General features: G+C 35.7%; 2 protein-coding genes across 2 annotated transcripts; both read left to right on the top strand.

The window, feature by feature from the left end:
• Window positions 1-12,229: 12,229 nt before the first annotated feature.
• On the top strand, window positions 12,230-15,709 carry NUP84 (Nucleoporin nup84; the record flags this gene model as incomplete). Its single annotated transcript, XM_049249316.1, has 5 exons — window positions 12,230-12,617; window positions 12,683-14,728; window positions 14,781-15,129; window positions 15,180-15,295; window positions 15,357-15,709. 5 exons carry the CDS (start codon window positions 12,230-12,232, stop codon window positions 15,707-15,709), a joined length of 3,252 nt encoding a protein of 1,083 aa, XP_049111510.1.
• Window positions 15,710-18,716: 3,007 nt separating this feature from the next.
• Window positions 18,717-19,447, top strand: GIM5 (subunit of tubulin prefoldin; the record flags this gene model as incomplete). The annotated part of the gene is made up of 4 exons (XM_049249315.1): window positions 18,717-18,744; window positions 18,812-19,101; window positions 19,196-19,313; window positions 19,386-19,447. 4 exons carry the CDS (start codon window positions 18,717-18,719, stop codon window positions 19,445-19,447), a joined length of 498 nt encoding a protein of 165 aa, XP_049111509.1.
• Between the last annotated feature and the right edge of the window lie 314 nt (window positions 19,448-19,761).

Raw genomic sequence — 19,761 nt, 5'->3', positions numbered from 1 at the left:
CTTATCAGTCAGAACATCAGTTATCATGAGTCATCTTTCACTTTTAATTTCAGATCAGAATTTATTTGATTATGAGAGACAACTTCTTAGTTTTTCTCTCATTCAGTCTGCAGTTTTTACTGATTCAATGAACTTTGTTCAGTTGAGAAATAGAGTTAAGCTCTGAGAGAAAGTTCTAATCATCATGACAGATAATTATTTTTAGTAGTCATGTACAGCATGCTGAAATAACTTAAATTCTTCATTGAAACAGTGTGTTACAAGTCTTCTGAGTAGAAACAGATGTAATAACTGTATCTATCAGACACACAAAACTTATTCTTTCAATTCTTAGAATTGTCTTCTTATTTTCTTTTCTCTGTTACTGCAGACTTTGATTACTAATAGTCTAGTTTTCTCTTTTTTCTTGCAGACTTCAGTCATTAATAGTCTAGTTCTTTCTTTTATTCTAGAGTCAATTCACTACTTCTGCTTCATGAATCACTTCTTAACAGTTTATAAGTACTTTTATGAATTTGAAATTTTCTTCTAAATCACTTCACTACTCAGATCACTACTCTTCTGCTTCATGAATCATTCTCTAACTACTTTATAAATGTCTTTACAAATTCAACAAGATCTCTCTAAGTGCACATTCTCAAAATACAGCATAGATCAGACTTGTCTGAGTGTTTTCCATAAAACTGAAACAGCTTTTTATCTAGATGTCTCACATTCTTTAAAAACTTCTAAGTTCTTTTCTTATATCTCTGCCATCACATAAGATATTCAATTGCTTAGTCATTCTTATTAAAGTCAATAATTTTCTATATCTGATACTCTTGCTTCACAGAGAATGTCTCACAAATTGAGTGATGTGAATGACTATTCTCTTCTGTTTCTAATGTTTGATTAGAAAAGACACATGAAACACATTGTGTACTTTCAGCTCTGATGATAGTTTCAATCAATAGATTTGGAGTCTCAATTTTTTCACAATTTGACATGATTTATACTGAAGAACATCTAACTTCTTGCTAAAATGTGCTGTTCTAATGTTATAAAGATTTAATCACATCTGATCATCTTCATAAAATAATACTGCAGTATGTTTCTTGTCATAGTAGCTCTTTTAATAGACTTACATCTTCATAAGACTCTCTCAAGCTGTTTTATACAGCTCTTTCAACTGATCTGTTAGTTTATGAGACTCAGTTGTGACTGACACTGATAATTCTGCTTTCAGAAAATTCATTTATGAATGACTTACTGTCAAAAGCTCAAAGAGACTTTTCTCAGTTGAGAATTGTCTAGAGTTGTTGTAAGCAAACTCTGCATGAGACAATTTCTTAATTCAGTCATCTTATTCATAATTGATGAAGCTTTGTAAGTACTATTCAAGAGTACTATTCAGTCTTTCAGTCTGATTATCTGTCTGAGAATGAAATGTCATGCTCATTCTTCTATTAATTTTGAGAAGATATAACAGATCTTTTCAGAACTCACTTATAAATATTGTTCTGTGATCAGAAACTATGCTTGAGAGAAGTTCATGCAATCTAACTAGCTCATACATAATTAATTCAGTAAGTTGTTCAGATGTCAGCTTCTTTCTGACTGAAACAAAGTGAGACATCTTTGTAAATCAGTTCACAATGATCAGAATACAGTTGAATTTCACTCTCTCAAAATTTTGACTTGACAGAAGATCTTCATCTTTTTCTTAATCTTCTTTCTCTCTATCTTTCTTTTTTCTTTTCAACAATGTTCTTTTTTATTTTAATAAGTCAAATCACAGCACTTGATATGGAACACCATCAATTCTAAGTAAAATTTAATGAAAATATAGTCATTGAAAAGCTCTTGTTTCATTTAGTTATTCTCTCCATTCTCACTCAGCAATTCACTGTGGTGGGTGAAAAATCTCACATCAAAGACTGAGTCATCAGTTTTGGCTACTCAGACACTTTGTCTGATCACCACAACACAACTATCTCCACTACAGCTCTGAAACATTGGAAATTGATTTCTTTTGTGTTAAAAAATCTATATTCAAGAGAAAAATACTTGCATTCTCAAACTGATCAAGAATTCACTCAGGTTTGATGGCTCTCCATCAGTCTTTCACAGTGAAAAGTTTTTGTAATTCTGGCTTACTAAGCCTTAACCAGCAACACCAAAGCTGAATTGAAGTCTGAACTTACATAATTATTCCACCAAACTCTATTATATCTCATCAAAGTGGTACAACTCAAGCAATGAGACAACTGTACATGGCTCAATTCTAAGTCAAATTTAATGAAAATATATTCATTGGAAAGCTCTTGTTTCATTTAGTTATTCTCTCCATTTTCGCCCGGCAATTTACTGTGGTGGGTGGGAAATCTCACACCAAAGACTGGGTTGCCAGTTTTGGCTACTCAGGCACTTTGCCTGGTCACCACAACACAACCATCTTCACTACAGCTCTGAAACGTTGGAAATTGCTTTCTTTTGTGTTAAAGAATCTATACCCAAGAGGAAAATACTTGCATCCTCAAACTGATTAAGAATTCACTCAGTTTTGGTGGCTCTCTATCAGTCTTTCACAGTGAAAAGTTTTCGTGTTCCTGGCTTACTAAGCCTTAACCAGCAACACCAAAGCTAAATTGGAGTCTGAGCTTACATAATTTTTCCACCAAACTCTATTATACCCCATCAAAGTGGTACAACTGCAGAACACAGCCAAAATTCCGGCAGAACATAGAAATTTGATCACAACTCAGCCAAAACAAAATCTTTTTAAATTCAGTTGGATATCTCTGATTCTCTGATCAATTCTCTATCTTCCTGATATCCTATCGATTTTCTCCGGCGCTGATTTTCACTTCCGAAAAGTCAAAACCATTGGCCAGTTGGGGTCAGCAAAGATAAATTCAACCACAACTCAGTCAAAACAAGATCTCTTCAAAATTGATTTGATATCTCTGATTCTCTGATCAATTCTCTATCTCTCTGATATCCTATCAATTTTCTCCGGCCCCGATTTTCACTTCCGAAAAGTCAGAACCATTGGCCAGTTGGGGTCAGCAAAGATAAATTCAACCACAACTTAAACAAAACAACTTTTCTCTCTTTCTTATTTGTCCCAAAGGCATAGACTCTCCCAGTCACTGATCCCTGCATCCATCAGCTAGTGATGGTTAAAATTGCTCTTTTATAGTTAGAATAATCATACTAGGCTTGTTGATTTTCTAGCAAAGAAGAAGGCTTTTTACTTGCATATCATAACAGTTTCTTCCAGTTCTTCTGCAGTTGGAATTTGACTTTGCCTTGAGATACATTAGTGTCTTGCAAAGAAGAATTAGAATTGTAATCTGAGGTTAAAAAAGAACTGAGTTATCTTGAATCTTAGATAGTGGTTCTGAGATTCTGATAAAGTTGCTTGTCACTCTTCAAAAAGACAAGGAGAGGTTTTTTCCTGGGCTTGACTTCTTAGATAGACAGAAACAGCACATAAGTCATCCATTTTCTGTGATCAACATAAGATATAGGGACTAAAGTTACACTCTTGAAGTGTGAGGCTAGTTGATATATTGAACTGAGATTACAAGTGGTTTACTTAAGTCTTCCCTACCAAAAAGACTTTCAGTTTGACAATTCTCTTGAAAAATTGTTAGTGGGTTCTCTTATTCAAGTACATCTACTCATCTGACTCCACAAGTTTTCTTTTGTTATCTTGCACCATTCCCCCCAGTTCCAGAGTAATCTTAAAATAAACTGCTCTAATAGTTCAGGAACGCACCATCTATTACTGCTATTTTTTTTCAGAGAATTTTGAAAACTTTGACTTTTTCTTTACTGATTTCTGCCAAAACTTAGTCTTAGTTTCCCTGTTCTCTCAAAAAACTGGGATTAGTTTTTGGGAGATTTCTATTCTGAGAGGAAAAAATCTCTCTAGATAAGTTCCCAACTGAAACAAATCAAAATGTCCTCTATCTCCACTTCTCTCTCTCTGAATTCTGAACAAGAACTTAAATCAGTTCTCAAAGTTCTTGCACAAGAATGTCAGAAAGAAAATCATGTTCTTGTTCAAAAAGAATTAAACTCTTACATTCTCAGTCTTCAAAAGATTCTCTTCTTTCAAAAGGAAAAAGATATCTTCTGTTTTCAGTTTGAAAATGACAATGACAAGCTGAATCCTTTGGAAAAGAGACTCAAAAAGTTGGAAAGTCTGTCTAGAAGTTCAGAATCTTCAGTTTCTTCTTCAAATTCCATCTCTTCTGTATCTTCTCTGTCTTCTGTGACTGTGAATACAGTTTCACAGAAATCAAGTGCTGGATGTAAATTCAGTTACTCTGAAGCTGTTAAGCAAAATCTACAAAAACAGTCAACAGTCTCTTCCTCTTCAACTTATACTTCTGAGACTGGGAAATCAAAGTCTGGTTTGAGAAACCCAAGAGAAAACAGACTGATTTTTAGAGTCAATTCTGAAATTGCTGAAAGAATTCAAAATAAGACCTACTTTATCAGAAACAGAATCAATGATGCCTTTGTGAATGTTAAAATTACTGAAAAACCAGTGGTCTTCTCAGTTGTCAAATCATTTAAGGGACTGTCAGTGATTCTGATCACAACAGATCAATTTTCTGCAGAATTTCTTCAAGAACATGATAAAATCTGGCAATATGCTCTTTCTGATGTATTGACTGACTGTGACTTTGATTTTTCTCAGTCAAAATATCATAAAGATGAACATTGGAGAGTGTTTGTTGTTAATGAAATTTCTACTGAGATTTTCAACAATGACAATTGTCTTGATCTTCTAAAAGAAGAATTTGAAACTTTCAATTCAATTTCTTTATTATTATTATTATTATTCATTATAGTCTTGTGCAGTCTGAGACTATGAAGACTACCTGCAAGCTGTCTTGCAGGATTTAACTAAGTTACAAAAACAAAGATCAGAGACATGATTATAGACAAATTAACAAATAAAAAACATACAAGAGTGTCAGGGCAGTGATTTATGTCTTTTCTCCACAGAAATTTGAAAACAAATAATGAGATTGTAAGTGAGATCTTTAAAGATACTCAGTCTGTTTCATTCAGAAGCCATCTTCTGATGACTATCTCAGTTTGTTTGAGAAACTTTCCCATCCATTTCAAACCCAATTCAGTGTTAATAGAAACTTAAGTGACAGTTGTGGAATTTTAAACTCTTTCAAACACTGTTGTCTGTCATCTTTCAGACTTAAACAATCCATGAGCAAATGTTTTGGTGTTTCTTTGCAGTCACAGTGTCTGCAGATTTCCCTATCATGATTTGGTAGTCTTATTAAGTAAGAACCAAAGTAACCATGACCCAATTTCAACTGAATAATTGTTGACCAAATCTGTTTGGGGAATGAAAGTGAACATGCTTTCCACTTTGGTTTTGAATTGAATTGAGAGTAGTGATTTACATCACTTCCATTTTTAAAGATGTGTTCCAGTCATTCAAGCATTGCCATTTCCTTAATTTGTCTCTTAATGTAAGCAAAGAAAACATACTTTTCAGCACAATCTTGTCTCAATTCAGTTGCTTTCTTTGCAGCAATATCAGCTTCTTCATTGCCAAAGATGCCCATGTGAGCTGAAACCCAGTGAAGATGACACTTAATGTCTTTAGACTCAAGTTGTTTAGCAATTTTTCTAATTGATTCAATGTAGAACAGTTCAGCTTTCATATTCTGTGCATTGAGTCTCTAAATGACAGCTTGACTGTCAGAAAACACCCATAGTTCTGAAAAGATTCTTGAATTTGAAAAAGTCAAAGCATTGGAGAAAGCCTTTTCAATTGCAAAGAGTTCAGCATCAAACACTTTCATATGTTTGCTCAATCTTCAAGAATATCTTTGATTTGTTTCTGAAATATAAAGACCTGCATCAGTAGTCAGATTTTCTGACTGTAATCCATCTGAATACATGATTAAAGAGTCTTTCAAATTGAGAAGAAGTTGTTGATGATTTTTCTTTGTAAGTATCTTCTCTGCTGAATCAATTTGAATGTCAATGATTTCATTCAGACTTGAATTCCAAGGTTTATTCCATTCTGGATTTACTGTTTCAATCTTCAGAGAAAGAACATAGTTTAAACAAGTGACTTGGATATTTTTTAATTCTTTTTGTTCTTTTTCTCTTTCTTTTTCCAGGTGTTTGTTCAACATGATCCAGAGTCAACTCATTTTGATTCCAGTCCAGAAACTTTCTTCAATCTAGCTCAATTTCATTTGAATGTGGAGGAAAACTTGAAGAAACTCTTGTTCTGATTGCATGTTTTTCTGGCAATTTCAACAATCTGAAAGCATAGTTTCTGCACAGTTTATTGAATCTCACTTTGGATGGAGAAATAGCAGCTTCAATTTCCATAGCATAGATTGAAGAAGTTCTGAAAGTCTCTAGAATCTTTCTTAAAGCTGAATTTTGAAGTCTTTCAAACTTGTGAAGTAGACTCTTTTGATCATTCCACCAAACTGAAACTCCAAAATCAGCAACAGAAGTGATGCAAGCCATGTACAGTTGTCTCATTGCTTGAAAAGTAAGATCTTTTTCTGTGTTTGAAAGTCTTATTATTTGATTCAAGACTCTTTCAGCTGATGCAATTTTGATTTCCACATGTCTTTTGAAAGTGAGTTGATTGTCAAATCAGATTCCCAACCATCTAACTAGATCTTTTGATTTGAAAGTCAGATCATTCAATGAAACTGAATCTGATTCAGAATAGTCTTTGATGAAGTGAATCAGTTCAGTTTTGTTCATATTAAATTGAACAACATGAGAAGTCTGTCTTTCATACATCACACTGATTGCTTTATTTAACAACTCACTGTTCTTCTCAACTGATTCAGAAGAAATAATCAAATCAGTGTCATCAATGTAACTTGAAATTCTCACATCTTTCAGTTCTTTCAAATTTTCAAAAAGATATCTTGTGTAAATTGAGAAAAGAACTGATGAGAGAGATGAGTCTTGGAGCACATCAATATTAATTGAAACTGATTTTGACTGTTTTTCTTCATCAAAAATCAATTGAATCTTTTTGGTTCTCATGAAAGATTCAATTCATCTGGCAAGATTCTTGGACAACTTCAAATTCAAACAAATCTTCATCAATCTATTCACTGACACAAAATCAAATGCTTTTTTAATGTCAATGAAAAGAGCTGAAGTCACCAATTTCCTAGCTTTGGCAAGTTAAATGTCATGAGTGAGACTTAAAGCAGCATCAATTGCAGAACACTGTTTCTTTTCACCAAACTGATTAAAGTACAAGAGATCAGTAGTAGTTGCCCAGAAACTGAGTCTAGTAGCTATCACTCTTTCCATCACTTTGCCCAAACAATTCAGAAGTGAAATGATTCTGTAAGACTTGGAAATAGAATCATTTCTGTTTGATTTCTTCAAAATGACTTCAGCAGCTTGTCTTCAGACATCAGAATGATAGTTCTTCTCAAACAGACTCTTATAGAGTTGAAACAATCTATCATTAAGAACTGGATAGATTTTCTGTAAGATCAGAAAAGAGATTTCATCTGAACCAGATGCACTAACTTTTGAACCACTAAAGACTGATCTTTTGATTTCAATCTCAGTGATTTGCTGCCATTCCCACTTCTCACTCTCATGATATTCAGATCAATTGATTGATGGATATTCAGATGATTTTCTGAAAAGAGTACTGATGAAAGCATTGCATTTCTCATCAAATGTGACTGCAGATTTTGATTCATTATCTGAGTCAACATAGTTGAGAATTGGAGTTTTTTCTGCTTTCAAGTTCTTTGTGTACTTGTATGCTTTGAAGATTTCTTTTCCTTCAGCACTTATGTGCTGTTTCTGTTTATCTGAGAAGTCAAGCTCAGGAAAAAATCTCTTCTTGTCTTTTTGAAGAGTGACAAGCAACTTTATCAGAATCTAAGAATTAATATCTAAGATTCAAGATAACTTAGTTCTTTTTCAATCTCAGATTACAATTTTAATTCTTCTTTGCAAGACACTAATGTATCTCAAGACAAAGTCAAATTCCAACTGCAGAAGAACTGAAAGAAACTATTATGATATGTAAGTAAAAAGTCTTCTTCTTTGCTAGAAAATCAACAAATTTAGTATAATTATTCTAACTATAAAAGAGCAATTTTGACCACCACTAGCTGATGAATGTAGAGATTAGTGACCGAGAGAGTCTATGTCTCTGAGACAAATAAGAAAGAGAGAAGAGTTGTTTTGTTTAAGTTGTGATTGAGTTTATCTTTGCTGATCTCAACTGGCAAATGGTTTTGACTTTTCAGAAGTGAAAATCAGGGCTTGAGGAAATTGATAGAATATTAGAAATGCAGAGAATTGATCAGAGAATCAGAAATATTAAACTGAATTTAAAAAGATTTTGTTTTAACTGAGTTGTGATTAAATTTCTATGTTCTGCTGAAATTTTAACTGTGTTCTGCAGTTGTACCACTTTGATGGAGTATAATAGAGTTTGATAAAATAATTATATAAGTTCAGAGTTCAATTCAGCTTTGATGTTGCTGATTAAGACTTAGTAAGCCAGAAATACAAAAACTTTTCACTGTGAGAGACTGAGAGAAAGTCATCAAAACTGAGTGAATTCTTAATCAGTTTGAGAACATAAGTATTTTTCTCTTGAATATTGATTCTTTGACATAAATGTAATCAATTTTCAATGTTTCAGAGCTGTAGTAGAGATGATTGTGTTGTGATGATCAGATAAAGTGTCTGAGTAGTCAAAACTGACAATTCAGTCTTTGATGTGAGATTTCCCACTCATCACAGTGAATTGCTGGGTGAAAATGAAGAGAATAACTAAGTGAAACAAGAGCTTTTCAATGAATATATTTTCAGTAAATTTGACTTAGAATTGATAATCTTTCATATTAAGTGCTATCAAGATATACTTCAAAAATAATAATGTTCTGTAATTCTTCTTCAAATAACAAAAACTGAATATGTCAAAATCAGAGAAATGACATCTAGTGTCTGAAGCTCTAATTACTTTAATGATTAAGTCTTATTTTAAAGAAATATTGAATAAACTTTAAGAAGATAATTAAGTGCTCTTTTTGAGATAAATAAAATATAAACTCATTTACTTTCTATATTGATTCTCTGAAGAATTTATTCAAATGCAATTATCTACAACAATAACTACAGAAATCTGAACAGTTTTAGATGAGAATAATGTTATAGCAATGAAAGAAATTTAAGAATAATTTAATCTAAGAATAAATAAAAAAAGAAATATTTACAGAGAATATTAATTTATTCTAAATGATTTCATCAGACACAAAGTATCACATTTTTCTAATCATCTACAAAAATTTCATCTAGCTCATCTGTGAGCACTAGAAGCAACAGCTAAAGATTATTCAAATCTAACTTAAATCAATGATACTGACATACTAGAACAGAATTCAAAGAACACTCTACAACTATAAAAGAGCTTTGTGTTAGATGAAGATAGGCTGACTGTTGGTGTCTCTTTGAGATCTCAATGGAACAAGACTGAATGTTAATCTCAATTGAGTTGATTCCAATTCCTTCCCAAAATTTGAAAATTGGTCCCAATTCCATCTCAAAATATGAAAACAAGTTCCATTCTCTTCCCAGTTTCAAATTTTCTATGTTATGTCCCATCCTTGGATTTCCCTATCCCTAAAACAACTTTAATTTTTTTTCAAACTTTATTTTGAAAGTGTATTTTTACACCAAAATATGACAAAATAGAAAAATTGGCACATCAAGTCAAAATGCATATATACATTTGTATATGATGTTGGTACTAAAAATAGTATAAAATAAGATTTTATTTTAAGTTTAGGGAAATTGGAGATTCTTATCTCTAATTAAATAATCTCAATTTCTTTAAATTAAGTCCCATTTCCATCTCAGTACTTAAAACTCAAGTCCCAGTCCCATCTCAGTTTAAACTATCAAGTCCCAGTCCCATTCCAATTTCCCATTAGTGCATTAGGGATGGGATCCCAGTTGGAAAATCTCTGTCCCTATGGTCAGCCTAGATGAAGAATAATATTTTCAATGATAAATTAAAATATATGCACTGATGTAACTAATCATGTCTACTCTAGCTTAAAAGAAGTTTCTATACTCAATAACACATTTTACATTAATTAATAAAGCAGTTATTGTGAAGATGTTCTTCTTTTTTAACTTCTTCTACTATAATTATCAATTTTAACTTCATATGTTTAGTACACATGCTTTCAGTGAGATCACTGCTCTTAAAAAATATTTCTCAGCAACTGACATGAAATTATCAATGTACATAATATCAGAATAGTTAGTTAGTTAGTCAGCATCTCAAGCTTACTCATAAAGCTAGAGAAAGAATACAGAACCATCTTCTACTACATAATTAAAATTGCACAGATGTTTCATAGCTTCATTAGATCAAATAGTAGTTTGAATCATTAAGTTTTAGTTTCATTTCAATTTTCCATTAGTGCATTAGAAATAGAATCTCAGTTGGAAAATCTCTGTCTCTGTGGTCAGTCTAATTAGAGATGAAATTCCAGTTGAAAAATCTCTGTCTCTGCAGTCAGTCTATCTGCAAGGCAGTCTGCAGATAGTCATTATAGTTTCAGACTGCATAAAATTATAATGAATAATAAATATTAGACTGACTGTTGAAATCTCTTTGAGATTTCAATGGAACAGAACTTAAAGTTAAATTCAATTCAGTTGATTTCAATCTCTTCCCAAAATTTGAAAGTTAGTCTCAATTTCAGCTTAAAATATGAATAAAAGTTTCATTCTCTTCTCAGTTTCATTTTATATTTTAAGTTCCATCTCTAGATTTCTCTATTTCTAAAACAACTTTAATTTTTTTTTCAAACTTTATTTTGAAAGTGTATTTTTACAACAAAATATGACAAAATAGAAAAATTGACAAATCAAGTCAAAATGCATATATACATTTGTATATGATTTTGATTCTAAAAATAGTATAAAATAAGATTTTATTTTAAGTTTAGGAAAATTAAAAATCTTTTTCTCTAATTAAATAATCTCAATCTCTTTAAATTAAATTTCATTTTCATCTCAATATCTCAAACTTAAGTTTCAGTTTCATCTCAGTTTGAATCATTAAGTTTCAGTTCCATCTCAATTTCTCATTAGTTCATTAGAACTGGGATTTCAGTTGGGAAATCTCTGTCTCTGTGGTCAGTCTACAGAGATTGCCACCAAAAGTTTTGATCCCTCCATAAAATACAGAGCTGTAAATAAATTACAATAGATTACCACTATGTAACAAATTACATTTCACTAAATCACTTAATTAACTAGACTAGTTAACAAGCTTCTGTATGAAGTATGCACTTCTTCATCTCTCTCCATTCTAAAATCATTATATTAAATTGAAAATTCTACAGCTCTTCAATCTCTACTGTTTCTATTAAATCAAGCTCATTAAACTGAGATAGATCTTCACTTAAATTATGTTCAAAATTACCATCTATGCTTGAATCAGAATTGCTTTCTTCATCAGAGATTGTTTTCTGAGAGATAGAAATTAGACTTCACATTCAACACTTTTGAATGATGACTGTAAAAGCTTGCTCAAAGCCCCTACTTCATGTACAAAGAATATGGAGCATGTGGAGTAGAGATCAAGCTCTCCATACTCTGTACAAAATCATTTTTAAAGCTCAGATGGAAACCAAAAGTGGGCCCCTTTTCAGCCTGATTACACTAGTGTACAGTAATTATGTTGTATGCATTTGGAAATATTACAGCTGCTAAGCCCCTGAGGACCAAAACTTTTGGCGGCGACCTCCGTACTGGTGACCACCCGCCTGGGCACCTGGGGACCCTAGAATTCAAGCCTGAAGTAGTGACGGTAAGGTCAGCCAAGGTTGGAAAGCAACCTAATGTCAAGATAACTGCCTACTAACCGGATACGGCTAGCGCCAATGGCCAACATAAAAGTTACATGGAAGCTGTTGGTGTTCATTTGTACGCCTGAAATACTTGGTTTGTTACAGAGAAGTACGGAGTACGGAGTACAGAGTACAGAGGAAGTACTTTTGTGAAGCAAACCACGAGACTTCTGAGAAATTCGTTGCGATTAGGCTCCAACCCACTTGTTTGCATTCTACTTGGTGGTCGTTTAGTATGTCGATATTTCTGCAGCCTCATAAACGCTGCCGTGATTCGGCCTTATCAAATGTAAGTCTTCCAATTCACATTCTTAATGTTATTTACCAACACGTGTCAGGGCTCTGCAATTCCTGGCGACGCAGAAATCGTCGAGATAGATGATGATAGCAATGAAGATGTCGATGATAACATATCTTTCTCAAAGGAAGACGTAGAAATGCGTGCAGAGTCAGAAATAGACGGAGACGAAGATGAAGCGGGAAATGAAACCGAGCATGAAAGCCGCAGGATTGAGTATGAAGAGGACATGGCCAAAAGTGGGAGTGTCGATCTTCATGAAATTCAAGAGTATGATGATGAAGAGAGTTGCCACTACTTACGGAACAGTGAGGGAGCCGAGGACGTCACCGAAAAGGACAAAGTATTGAACAGGATTAGCTCCATCGCACAACGAGTTCCAAATTTTGGGATAAGCAACGACGGTCGGTCATGCGTCTAAATCTAATACTGTAGCCTCACTTTTTTGCTGACCTGTGGAATCCTCCAGATCCCATTTCCCGAGCCTCCAATTTTATCACTTCCAATATTTTTAGCTTGGGCATCAACCAAACCTTACATCCGCTTCAAGACATTGCTGAACGTGTACTAAAACAAATGGAATCATTTGCGCTCAATTTAGATCAATTTAGACGACAATCTCCAGGTGCCAATGAGACGCAAACTTTTCGCGAAGCTTGTAAACTGGCTAAAAACTACCAGCTAATTGCGGAAAAAAATGTCCGCGACATATCGAAGGCTAGAAGTGCCAAAAAACCTAACAAGTTGGCTTCAAATAAAATCGAAGACAAACCCTTGGAAGGTGAGGTAAGGGAACAATTAACACGTTGGCAGCTTGAGGCGGAAACTTGGGATTTGTTACATCAGCTCCTATCCGTAGCAGATCCGGTCTCGCGGGAACAGGCCAGACACGCTGAAAAAACCGTTTTCCACTCTCTTCATAGATACTCCTCCGATCATGAGATTTGGGAACAGTTTCTCGAAGCTGATCATTTTGCTCGCGAGAATGTGATCATCCTCCAATGGCTTGAGAAAACCGCGAGCTCCACCGCAGAGCTAGATACTATCATCTCGGAATTAGAGCAGGAAGCTGACCGAGTTCAAGGGCTATGGGCTTATGGTTGGCTCTATACAAAGGAAACAATTAAGGGAGCAAAAAGATTACGGTCTTGGCCACAACCTCTAGAACCAGAAGATAGTCGAATCACCTCGTCTTTAATAGGCTCGGCCAAACGGTCACCTTTGATTACCCAACTTGATCCTGATGCCGTCATACGACAGGGCTTGGGACTGCAAAAGCAGGATCAGTTCTACGAACAAGCCGCTTGGATAAAATGTTGGAAGATGCTACGATCCGGCCAAAGCTGGAGCGACATCAGGGCGTGGTCGTACGAACGTCTCGAAAGCTGGAGAGCGATGAGCGTTTCTGGATCAAACCCGATGTCGAAGGCCGGAAGCGCTGTTGATAATGGCCTAGGTCGAATGATGTGCTGCAGGTCTCAAGATTCCTGGAGATCTGCGTGCTCTTTTCTTGCGAATGATTCTCGAGCTGACCGGTATGAAAAAGCCGTCTACGCTTTGCTTTGTGGCGAAACAGAGTCAGCATATGCGGTATGTCAAAGCTGGGGAGATTTACTTTATGTCTTTTATAATCATCTTGTCTTGGACCGTTACGGCAACTTTTGTCAGCAATTCCTCCGAAAATTAAACTCTTCAGCCGACATGAACGTGTTCGTAAAAATCGATCCTCCCAGACACGATGATATCCTAAAGTTCTTGGTGGGCATGAAAACAGACAAGCGAGTAGCACAGGAGGCCAAGAATCCATATCGTCAAATCCAAGCTGCGATTTTGAGCCGGAACTTCGATCACTTGTTTTATCACCATGCCAATGCCTTGTTGAACATCGCAAATGCCCCAAATGGATCCACCCTTATGCCTAGGATTGACCCAACTATGAGCGTCGATGACCCCGTGTTGATCATAGCAAACGATCAATCCTCATTACGAATTATTGCCCATTTATATCTACTCTTGAGCAAGGTTGGCATTGTACGCGGCGATACGTACTTCTGCAATATTGTTGCTATCAATGTGGTTAGATATATTGAGTTTCTCCGAGAAAATGGTAGAACTCATTTGATACCACTTTACTCATCATTGCTACCCCGAGAAACTGGTCACACGGTTCTCGGCAAGGTCTTGATTGATGTAACTGGAGGAGATGAACGACAGAATTTGGTTGACCGGTTGAGAGCTATTGGGGTTGACCTGGCTGCCGTTTTGAGAAGTCAGTGGACTTGGGCCCTATCGGAAGCTGGTCCTGATATACAGGATCATATTAACATCGCCGGAAAATTTGTCGAAAGAAATAGCAGCCCGGAAGGTGTTTGTGCTTTGCCTGCAAATATTTTTGGGGACGACGTTTCTTTACAGCAAGAGCGACTGATTCGTTGTTTGGAGTGGCATCGGTTTATTGGTACTGATTGGCCGGCTCTATGTTTGAACGGGGCTTATTTGTATACGCGGTTCTTGAGTAAGGGCAGTTTACCTCTGGAATTTGGTCCATTTGTTGACAATTCGATTAGGGAACGGGGAACTGTCGGCTGCGCGAGAATTGTACCGACGTGTACATATTTCAAGCTTGCCGGTACCGCCTGAATTCAGCGTAATATCGCTTTCCCGAAATGCTGAAGTCTGGTGTAATCGTCAGCAATTGAATGGTGGTGGACCGATTAGCCCGAGAAGAAGTCGCCGCTCCATGAGTCCTCTTAAATCGGCTGTACAGCATCAACGGCAGCGTTCTTTTTTCAACCCGAATGCAATGAATGCGGAACAACTCTCATTGAAGATGCAAATAGTAGAAGACCTGGAAGCTCTCGTCAAAATTTTTGAGGCCATAGAAACGTGGGGCAATCTTTCCAACGAGTACTTGCAGTGCGTAGTAAACTGTCACATGACTGTCAGCTTATTGACTTATTTAGCAGGCTATCTAATCCAGATGGGAAAAGAGCGCTCCAGCACCAGCTGCAAAGAGCCATCGATACTGTGACCGACGCCGTGAACCCACTTTGCCAGGATTGGCTTTGTCAGCTAGCCAACGGTAAGTAGTTGAAGCCACGCACCCTAAGGAGAGAGCCTTGCAGGCTGACAAAGGTCTATAGAAGAACGCGCCGAGCTTGAGATGATCCGAACGGCCTACCTCCCAGAAATTATTCTTCTATATCATAATTCTTTATACTTTGCAGGATGCACGATTGGTCGGGAGGTCCTTGCTCAGTGCATGACGCTTGCGATTGCTGTTGCTGGGTCCTCATCACTTACAGAGTGCTTTGTATCGGCCGGCCGCATGAGTGAGCTTGTTCGAGCTCTAGCTATGTCAAGTATGGCGGTTCTAGCAATCAAAGATCCCAAATTGAAGAAGAAGCTGCCACGAAACGCGACTCTTGGCATTTGGAAGATTGAACCAATCGAGGACGATGCTACCGGCCTTACTCTCCTATGGCGAAAAGACTAGTCAATACTATTGGTGGATCCAATCAGTAATTTAGCATTGACAAAGGCATCATTGATTCTGTTTCTGATAAAATAAGCTTTGTTTTGAATTTTTTGAGCAGTTTTTGCATTGACTTTAAAGATATGTCTGGTTTCTCTTGAATTTCTCAACTCAAACTTTATGCTGACAGTCTGAGAGGCAGTAATGTTATCAGACAAACAAAGAGCACGTGAAAATCATGTGGTTGGAGGTCTGTACCATACCGGAATTGTGGCGATTCCAATACCTCCGTAGGTAACTTGGTTGCAGGGTCGGCGGGAATATGGGTCACCAGGTGATTGGGTAGCCTTTCTGGTAATTACCAGTAATGGTACTAGTAATCACTAGAATCTGTATAGTAGCCCATGGTAGCCTAGCTCACTGGGTGTTAGAACTGAGGTCATAGAGAATATAGATTTGTATTACTGGAGTTTTAACTATTGAGCTCTGGAGATTTCTAGATGAAGATGAAAGCTATCTGATAGCATAAACTCAGTGACTCTAGTAATGTATTGTAAGAATAGAAGCTTTTATATGTTTTCTAGTAGTAGCTGATATACTCATAGTTTCTAGTGGCTATTAACCATTGAATTGGTTGTAACCACTGTAGTAATTTCTGTGTAAATGTGGCAACTACCTATTATTATTATTATTATTATTATTATTATTATTATTATTATTATTATTATTATTATTATTATTATTATATTTAATTGATAACATCTGTGTTTGGAATCAGTAATTACCCAGTTAAGACACCTGGTGACCACCCACCTGGGCACCTGGGGACCTGCAAATGGTTCAGGCTTAGCGCAGCCGCTTTTCTCAAGTCGCTTCCCATACTCCATATGGAGGTCGCCGCCAAAAGTTTTAGTCCCCCCATAAAATACAGAGCTGTAAATAAATTACAATAGATTACCACTATGTAACAAATTACACCCTGCCAAATCAATTAATCAACTAAGTCAACAAGCTTCTGTACAGAGTACACACTCTTCCATCTCCCTCCATCCTAAAATCACCATATTAAATTGAAAATTCTATGGCTCTTCAACCTCTACTGTTTCTATTAAATTAAGCTCATCAAACTGAGATAGATCTTTATTTAAATCATGTTTAAAATCATCATCTATGCTTGAATCAGAATTGCTTGCTTCATCATTGAAATCAATATGATGAGATAGTTGATCTTTGTGAACTCTTCTTCTAGTTTGATTTAAATTCTTGTCAGTACAGTCCTCTCTACACTCATTTCTCTTCTCTAGAGCTAGTATGTACTGAATATGATGAAATATGCACTCAATTCACTGTTGAATTCACTTTTGTTACATGTCATTTCAGATCTCAACTCATTTTCATTCCATAGCAGTATGTGATTCAGGAGCTTCACAAACTGTTGTACATCTTTTCATATAATTTCAGACTGACTCAATCATATTGAGATCTGATGAATTTTCTGATCAAAGCATTTATTGAACATCTGCTGTGTTGAAGATATTTTGTTGAAAAGAATGTGCATGAGATGGAGCATTATTCTTCTGTACTATAGTATTGAGATAATTCTACATGCATTTAAGTGCAAATGGAATCAACTTTGGCTTCAAAATCAACTGAATAGATCAGTGGAATAGAATAACAAATATATATGAAAATTTACTAATCTTTTGATATCTATACCAGTCAATTTCTTCTTTACTGTTTTGTACAAGCTTGTCATTTCTTGCTGTAAATCTTCATTGAGGCTTACACTCACTCTTGCTTCAAAGATCTAGCTGCTTCATCTTACAGTTAAGTTTTCATTCAGTTTTGCAAGCAGACTTATGATCAGCATTTAATTGATCTAACTCATACTGAGTCTCTAATTTCTCTGCTGTAGTTTCAGACTTTTAAATATGATATGAACTCTTCTTCTCATATGAAAAACAACTTCAGAACATGAATTCAGAGTAGTTTTTTTAGTGATTTTGAATACAGATTTTGTTGAATTTCTCTGACACTCTTCTTCATATTTGTACATTTTCTCTTTGCTGATTCATAATAACAGAGATCTCATCACTTCAAATAACATTTTTTCAATTTTCTATGATTCAGTTCTTATATTTTTCACAGAACTCCATTCATGCCTGTTTAACTTTAATGAAAAGATCAGACTTATAAGTAGATTTGACATTTTGAAATTCATGCTTTTTGTGAATTCAATGAACTATATGAAAACTAAGCTTATAATTATATGCTAGCATTTCAGTTGAGCTTTCTCAGTCTGATTAATCTCTTCTTATATTCTCTATAATCTGCTGTTCTATCTCTTCAGAAATCTCTTTTGAGTGATCAGAGTGCTCTTCATGCTCAACATACTCTAAAAGTATACAGAAATTGACTTCATAATTAAATTCTTATTCATGAACTTGTTGCTTAATCTTCTTCAGAGTAGAAACAGAAATTTGAGTGATTTTGGAAATCTCAGTAAGAGTATAGTCAACAGAGAGAACAGTAAGAGCTTGAATCTTTACTGAAAGAGAATGAAATTCAGTGGCAGGCATGATTAACTTCAAGTAGTAATTAAATAGAGCTTCTACTAGCTATATAAAAGCTTATTCAAAGCTTCTACTTTATGTACAAAGAATATGGAGCACACAGAGTAGAGATCAAGCTCTCCATACAAAATCATTTTTAAAGCTCAGATGGAAACCAAAAGGGGGCCTCTTTTCAGCCTGATTACACTAGTGTACAGTAATTATGTTGTATGCATTTGGAAATATTACAGCCGCTAAGCCCCTGAGGACCAAAACTTTTGGCGGCGACCTCCGTAGTTATTTACAATAAATGACCACGTGCACCGCCACATTAGCACCAAAACTGTGACTCTCACCTACTTTCTAATACCTTTGCAAACAACTATAGAGAACCTGTGAACTGTACATTTTCTGGTCTGGGAATCTGTAAGCAGATTTTGGCTTTCATCACCCCCTCTTTTTCAATCTTTTTCAACATGTCTCAATTGGATCTGGACAAAGCAAGTAGGGCTTATCACTAACCTTTTAATGACAACATATGCTAATCACTAGCACTACCAATGGATATCAGTTGATATTGCCGCCCTCTCTGTTCCCCAACTACAGAGCCTTCAATCGCAACTGAACAGTGAAATTGAGCACCTCGCAGTCTCCCATGCGAAACTTCGCTCAGCACAGTCCAAGTTTAGAGAATGTATCCGGTCCATGAATGATAGCTTGGCCAGGAACAACTCTTCTATCTCTAAGGTTGACGAAAATAGAATTCTGGTTCCGTTGACGAATTCATTATATGTGAGGGGTCACCTAGCTGGCAAAGAAAAGGTTATTTTGGATATTGGAACGGGCTTCTATGTTGAGAAGGTATGGCGCTGTCGAAGAAAGGCGCAAGGGTTTGTGCCATGTTTTGATTGGATCCGATTTCCTAACAAACTTGAATGCTGTTGTCAAACTGTAGTCAATTGCGAAAGCGACTCTTTTTTATGACGGAAAAGTAGAGGCACTACACGGGAATCTACGTGACCTAGAGAAGGTATTACAAGCGAAAAGTACTAATATCAGGATCATTGAAGATGGTATGTATGTTTGGCTCGATCTTATTTATCAATCCATTGTGAATAGCCGAAGCTGTCCTGACATGCGGATAGTTCTACGCCAGAAGCTTCTTGCGAGTGAGTCGATCTCAGCTGAGGATGTAGCTGGATTGTAGCATTTTATTTATCGGTATCAACTTCTTCTGCCGCTCGTCGTCGGGCCTATGACTTATAGAATACCTAAAGATCATGCTAAGAGCAACCCTCGATAAAAAAAATGAAATAACATCCAAAGCATTGAAATATAGTATCGAAGTATATTCGTGCGAATGGCTCCTGAGAGTGAAACAGCTCAATGATGCTGGTCATCATTTTGGCTCACTACGTCAATACTACGTCTATCTGATATCAAGATTCTTGGGCACACAATTGCTTATGGTCATATGTATGAGCCATCGGGAAATAAAAAAACCATCGTGATGCATCTGTC

This window comes from Ophidiomyces ophidiicola, assembly GCF_022830035.1.
Source record: "Ophidiomyces ophidiicola strain CBS 122913 chromosome Unknown scaffold_1, whole genome shotgun sequence".
NCBI classification, from domain to species: Eukaryota; Fungi; Ascomycota; class Eurotiomycetes; order Onygenales; family Onygenaceae; genus Ophidiomyces; species Ophidiomyces ophidiicola.
This window is presented reverse-complemented; position numbering and strand designations above follow the sequence as displayed.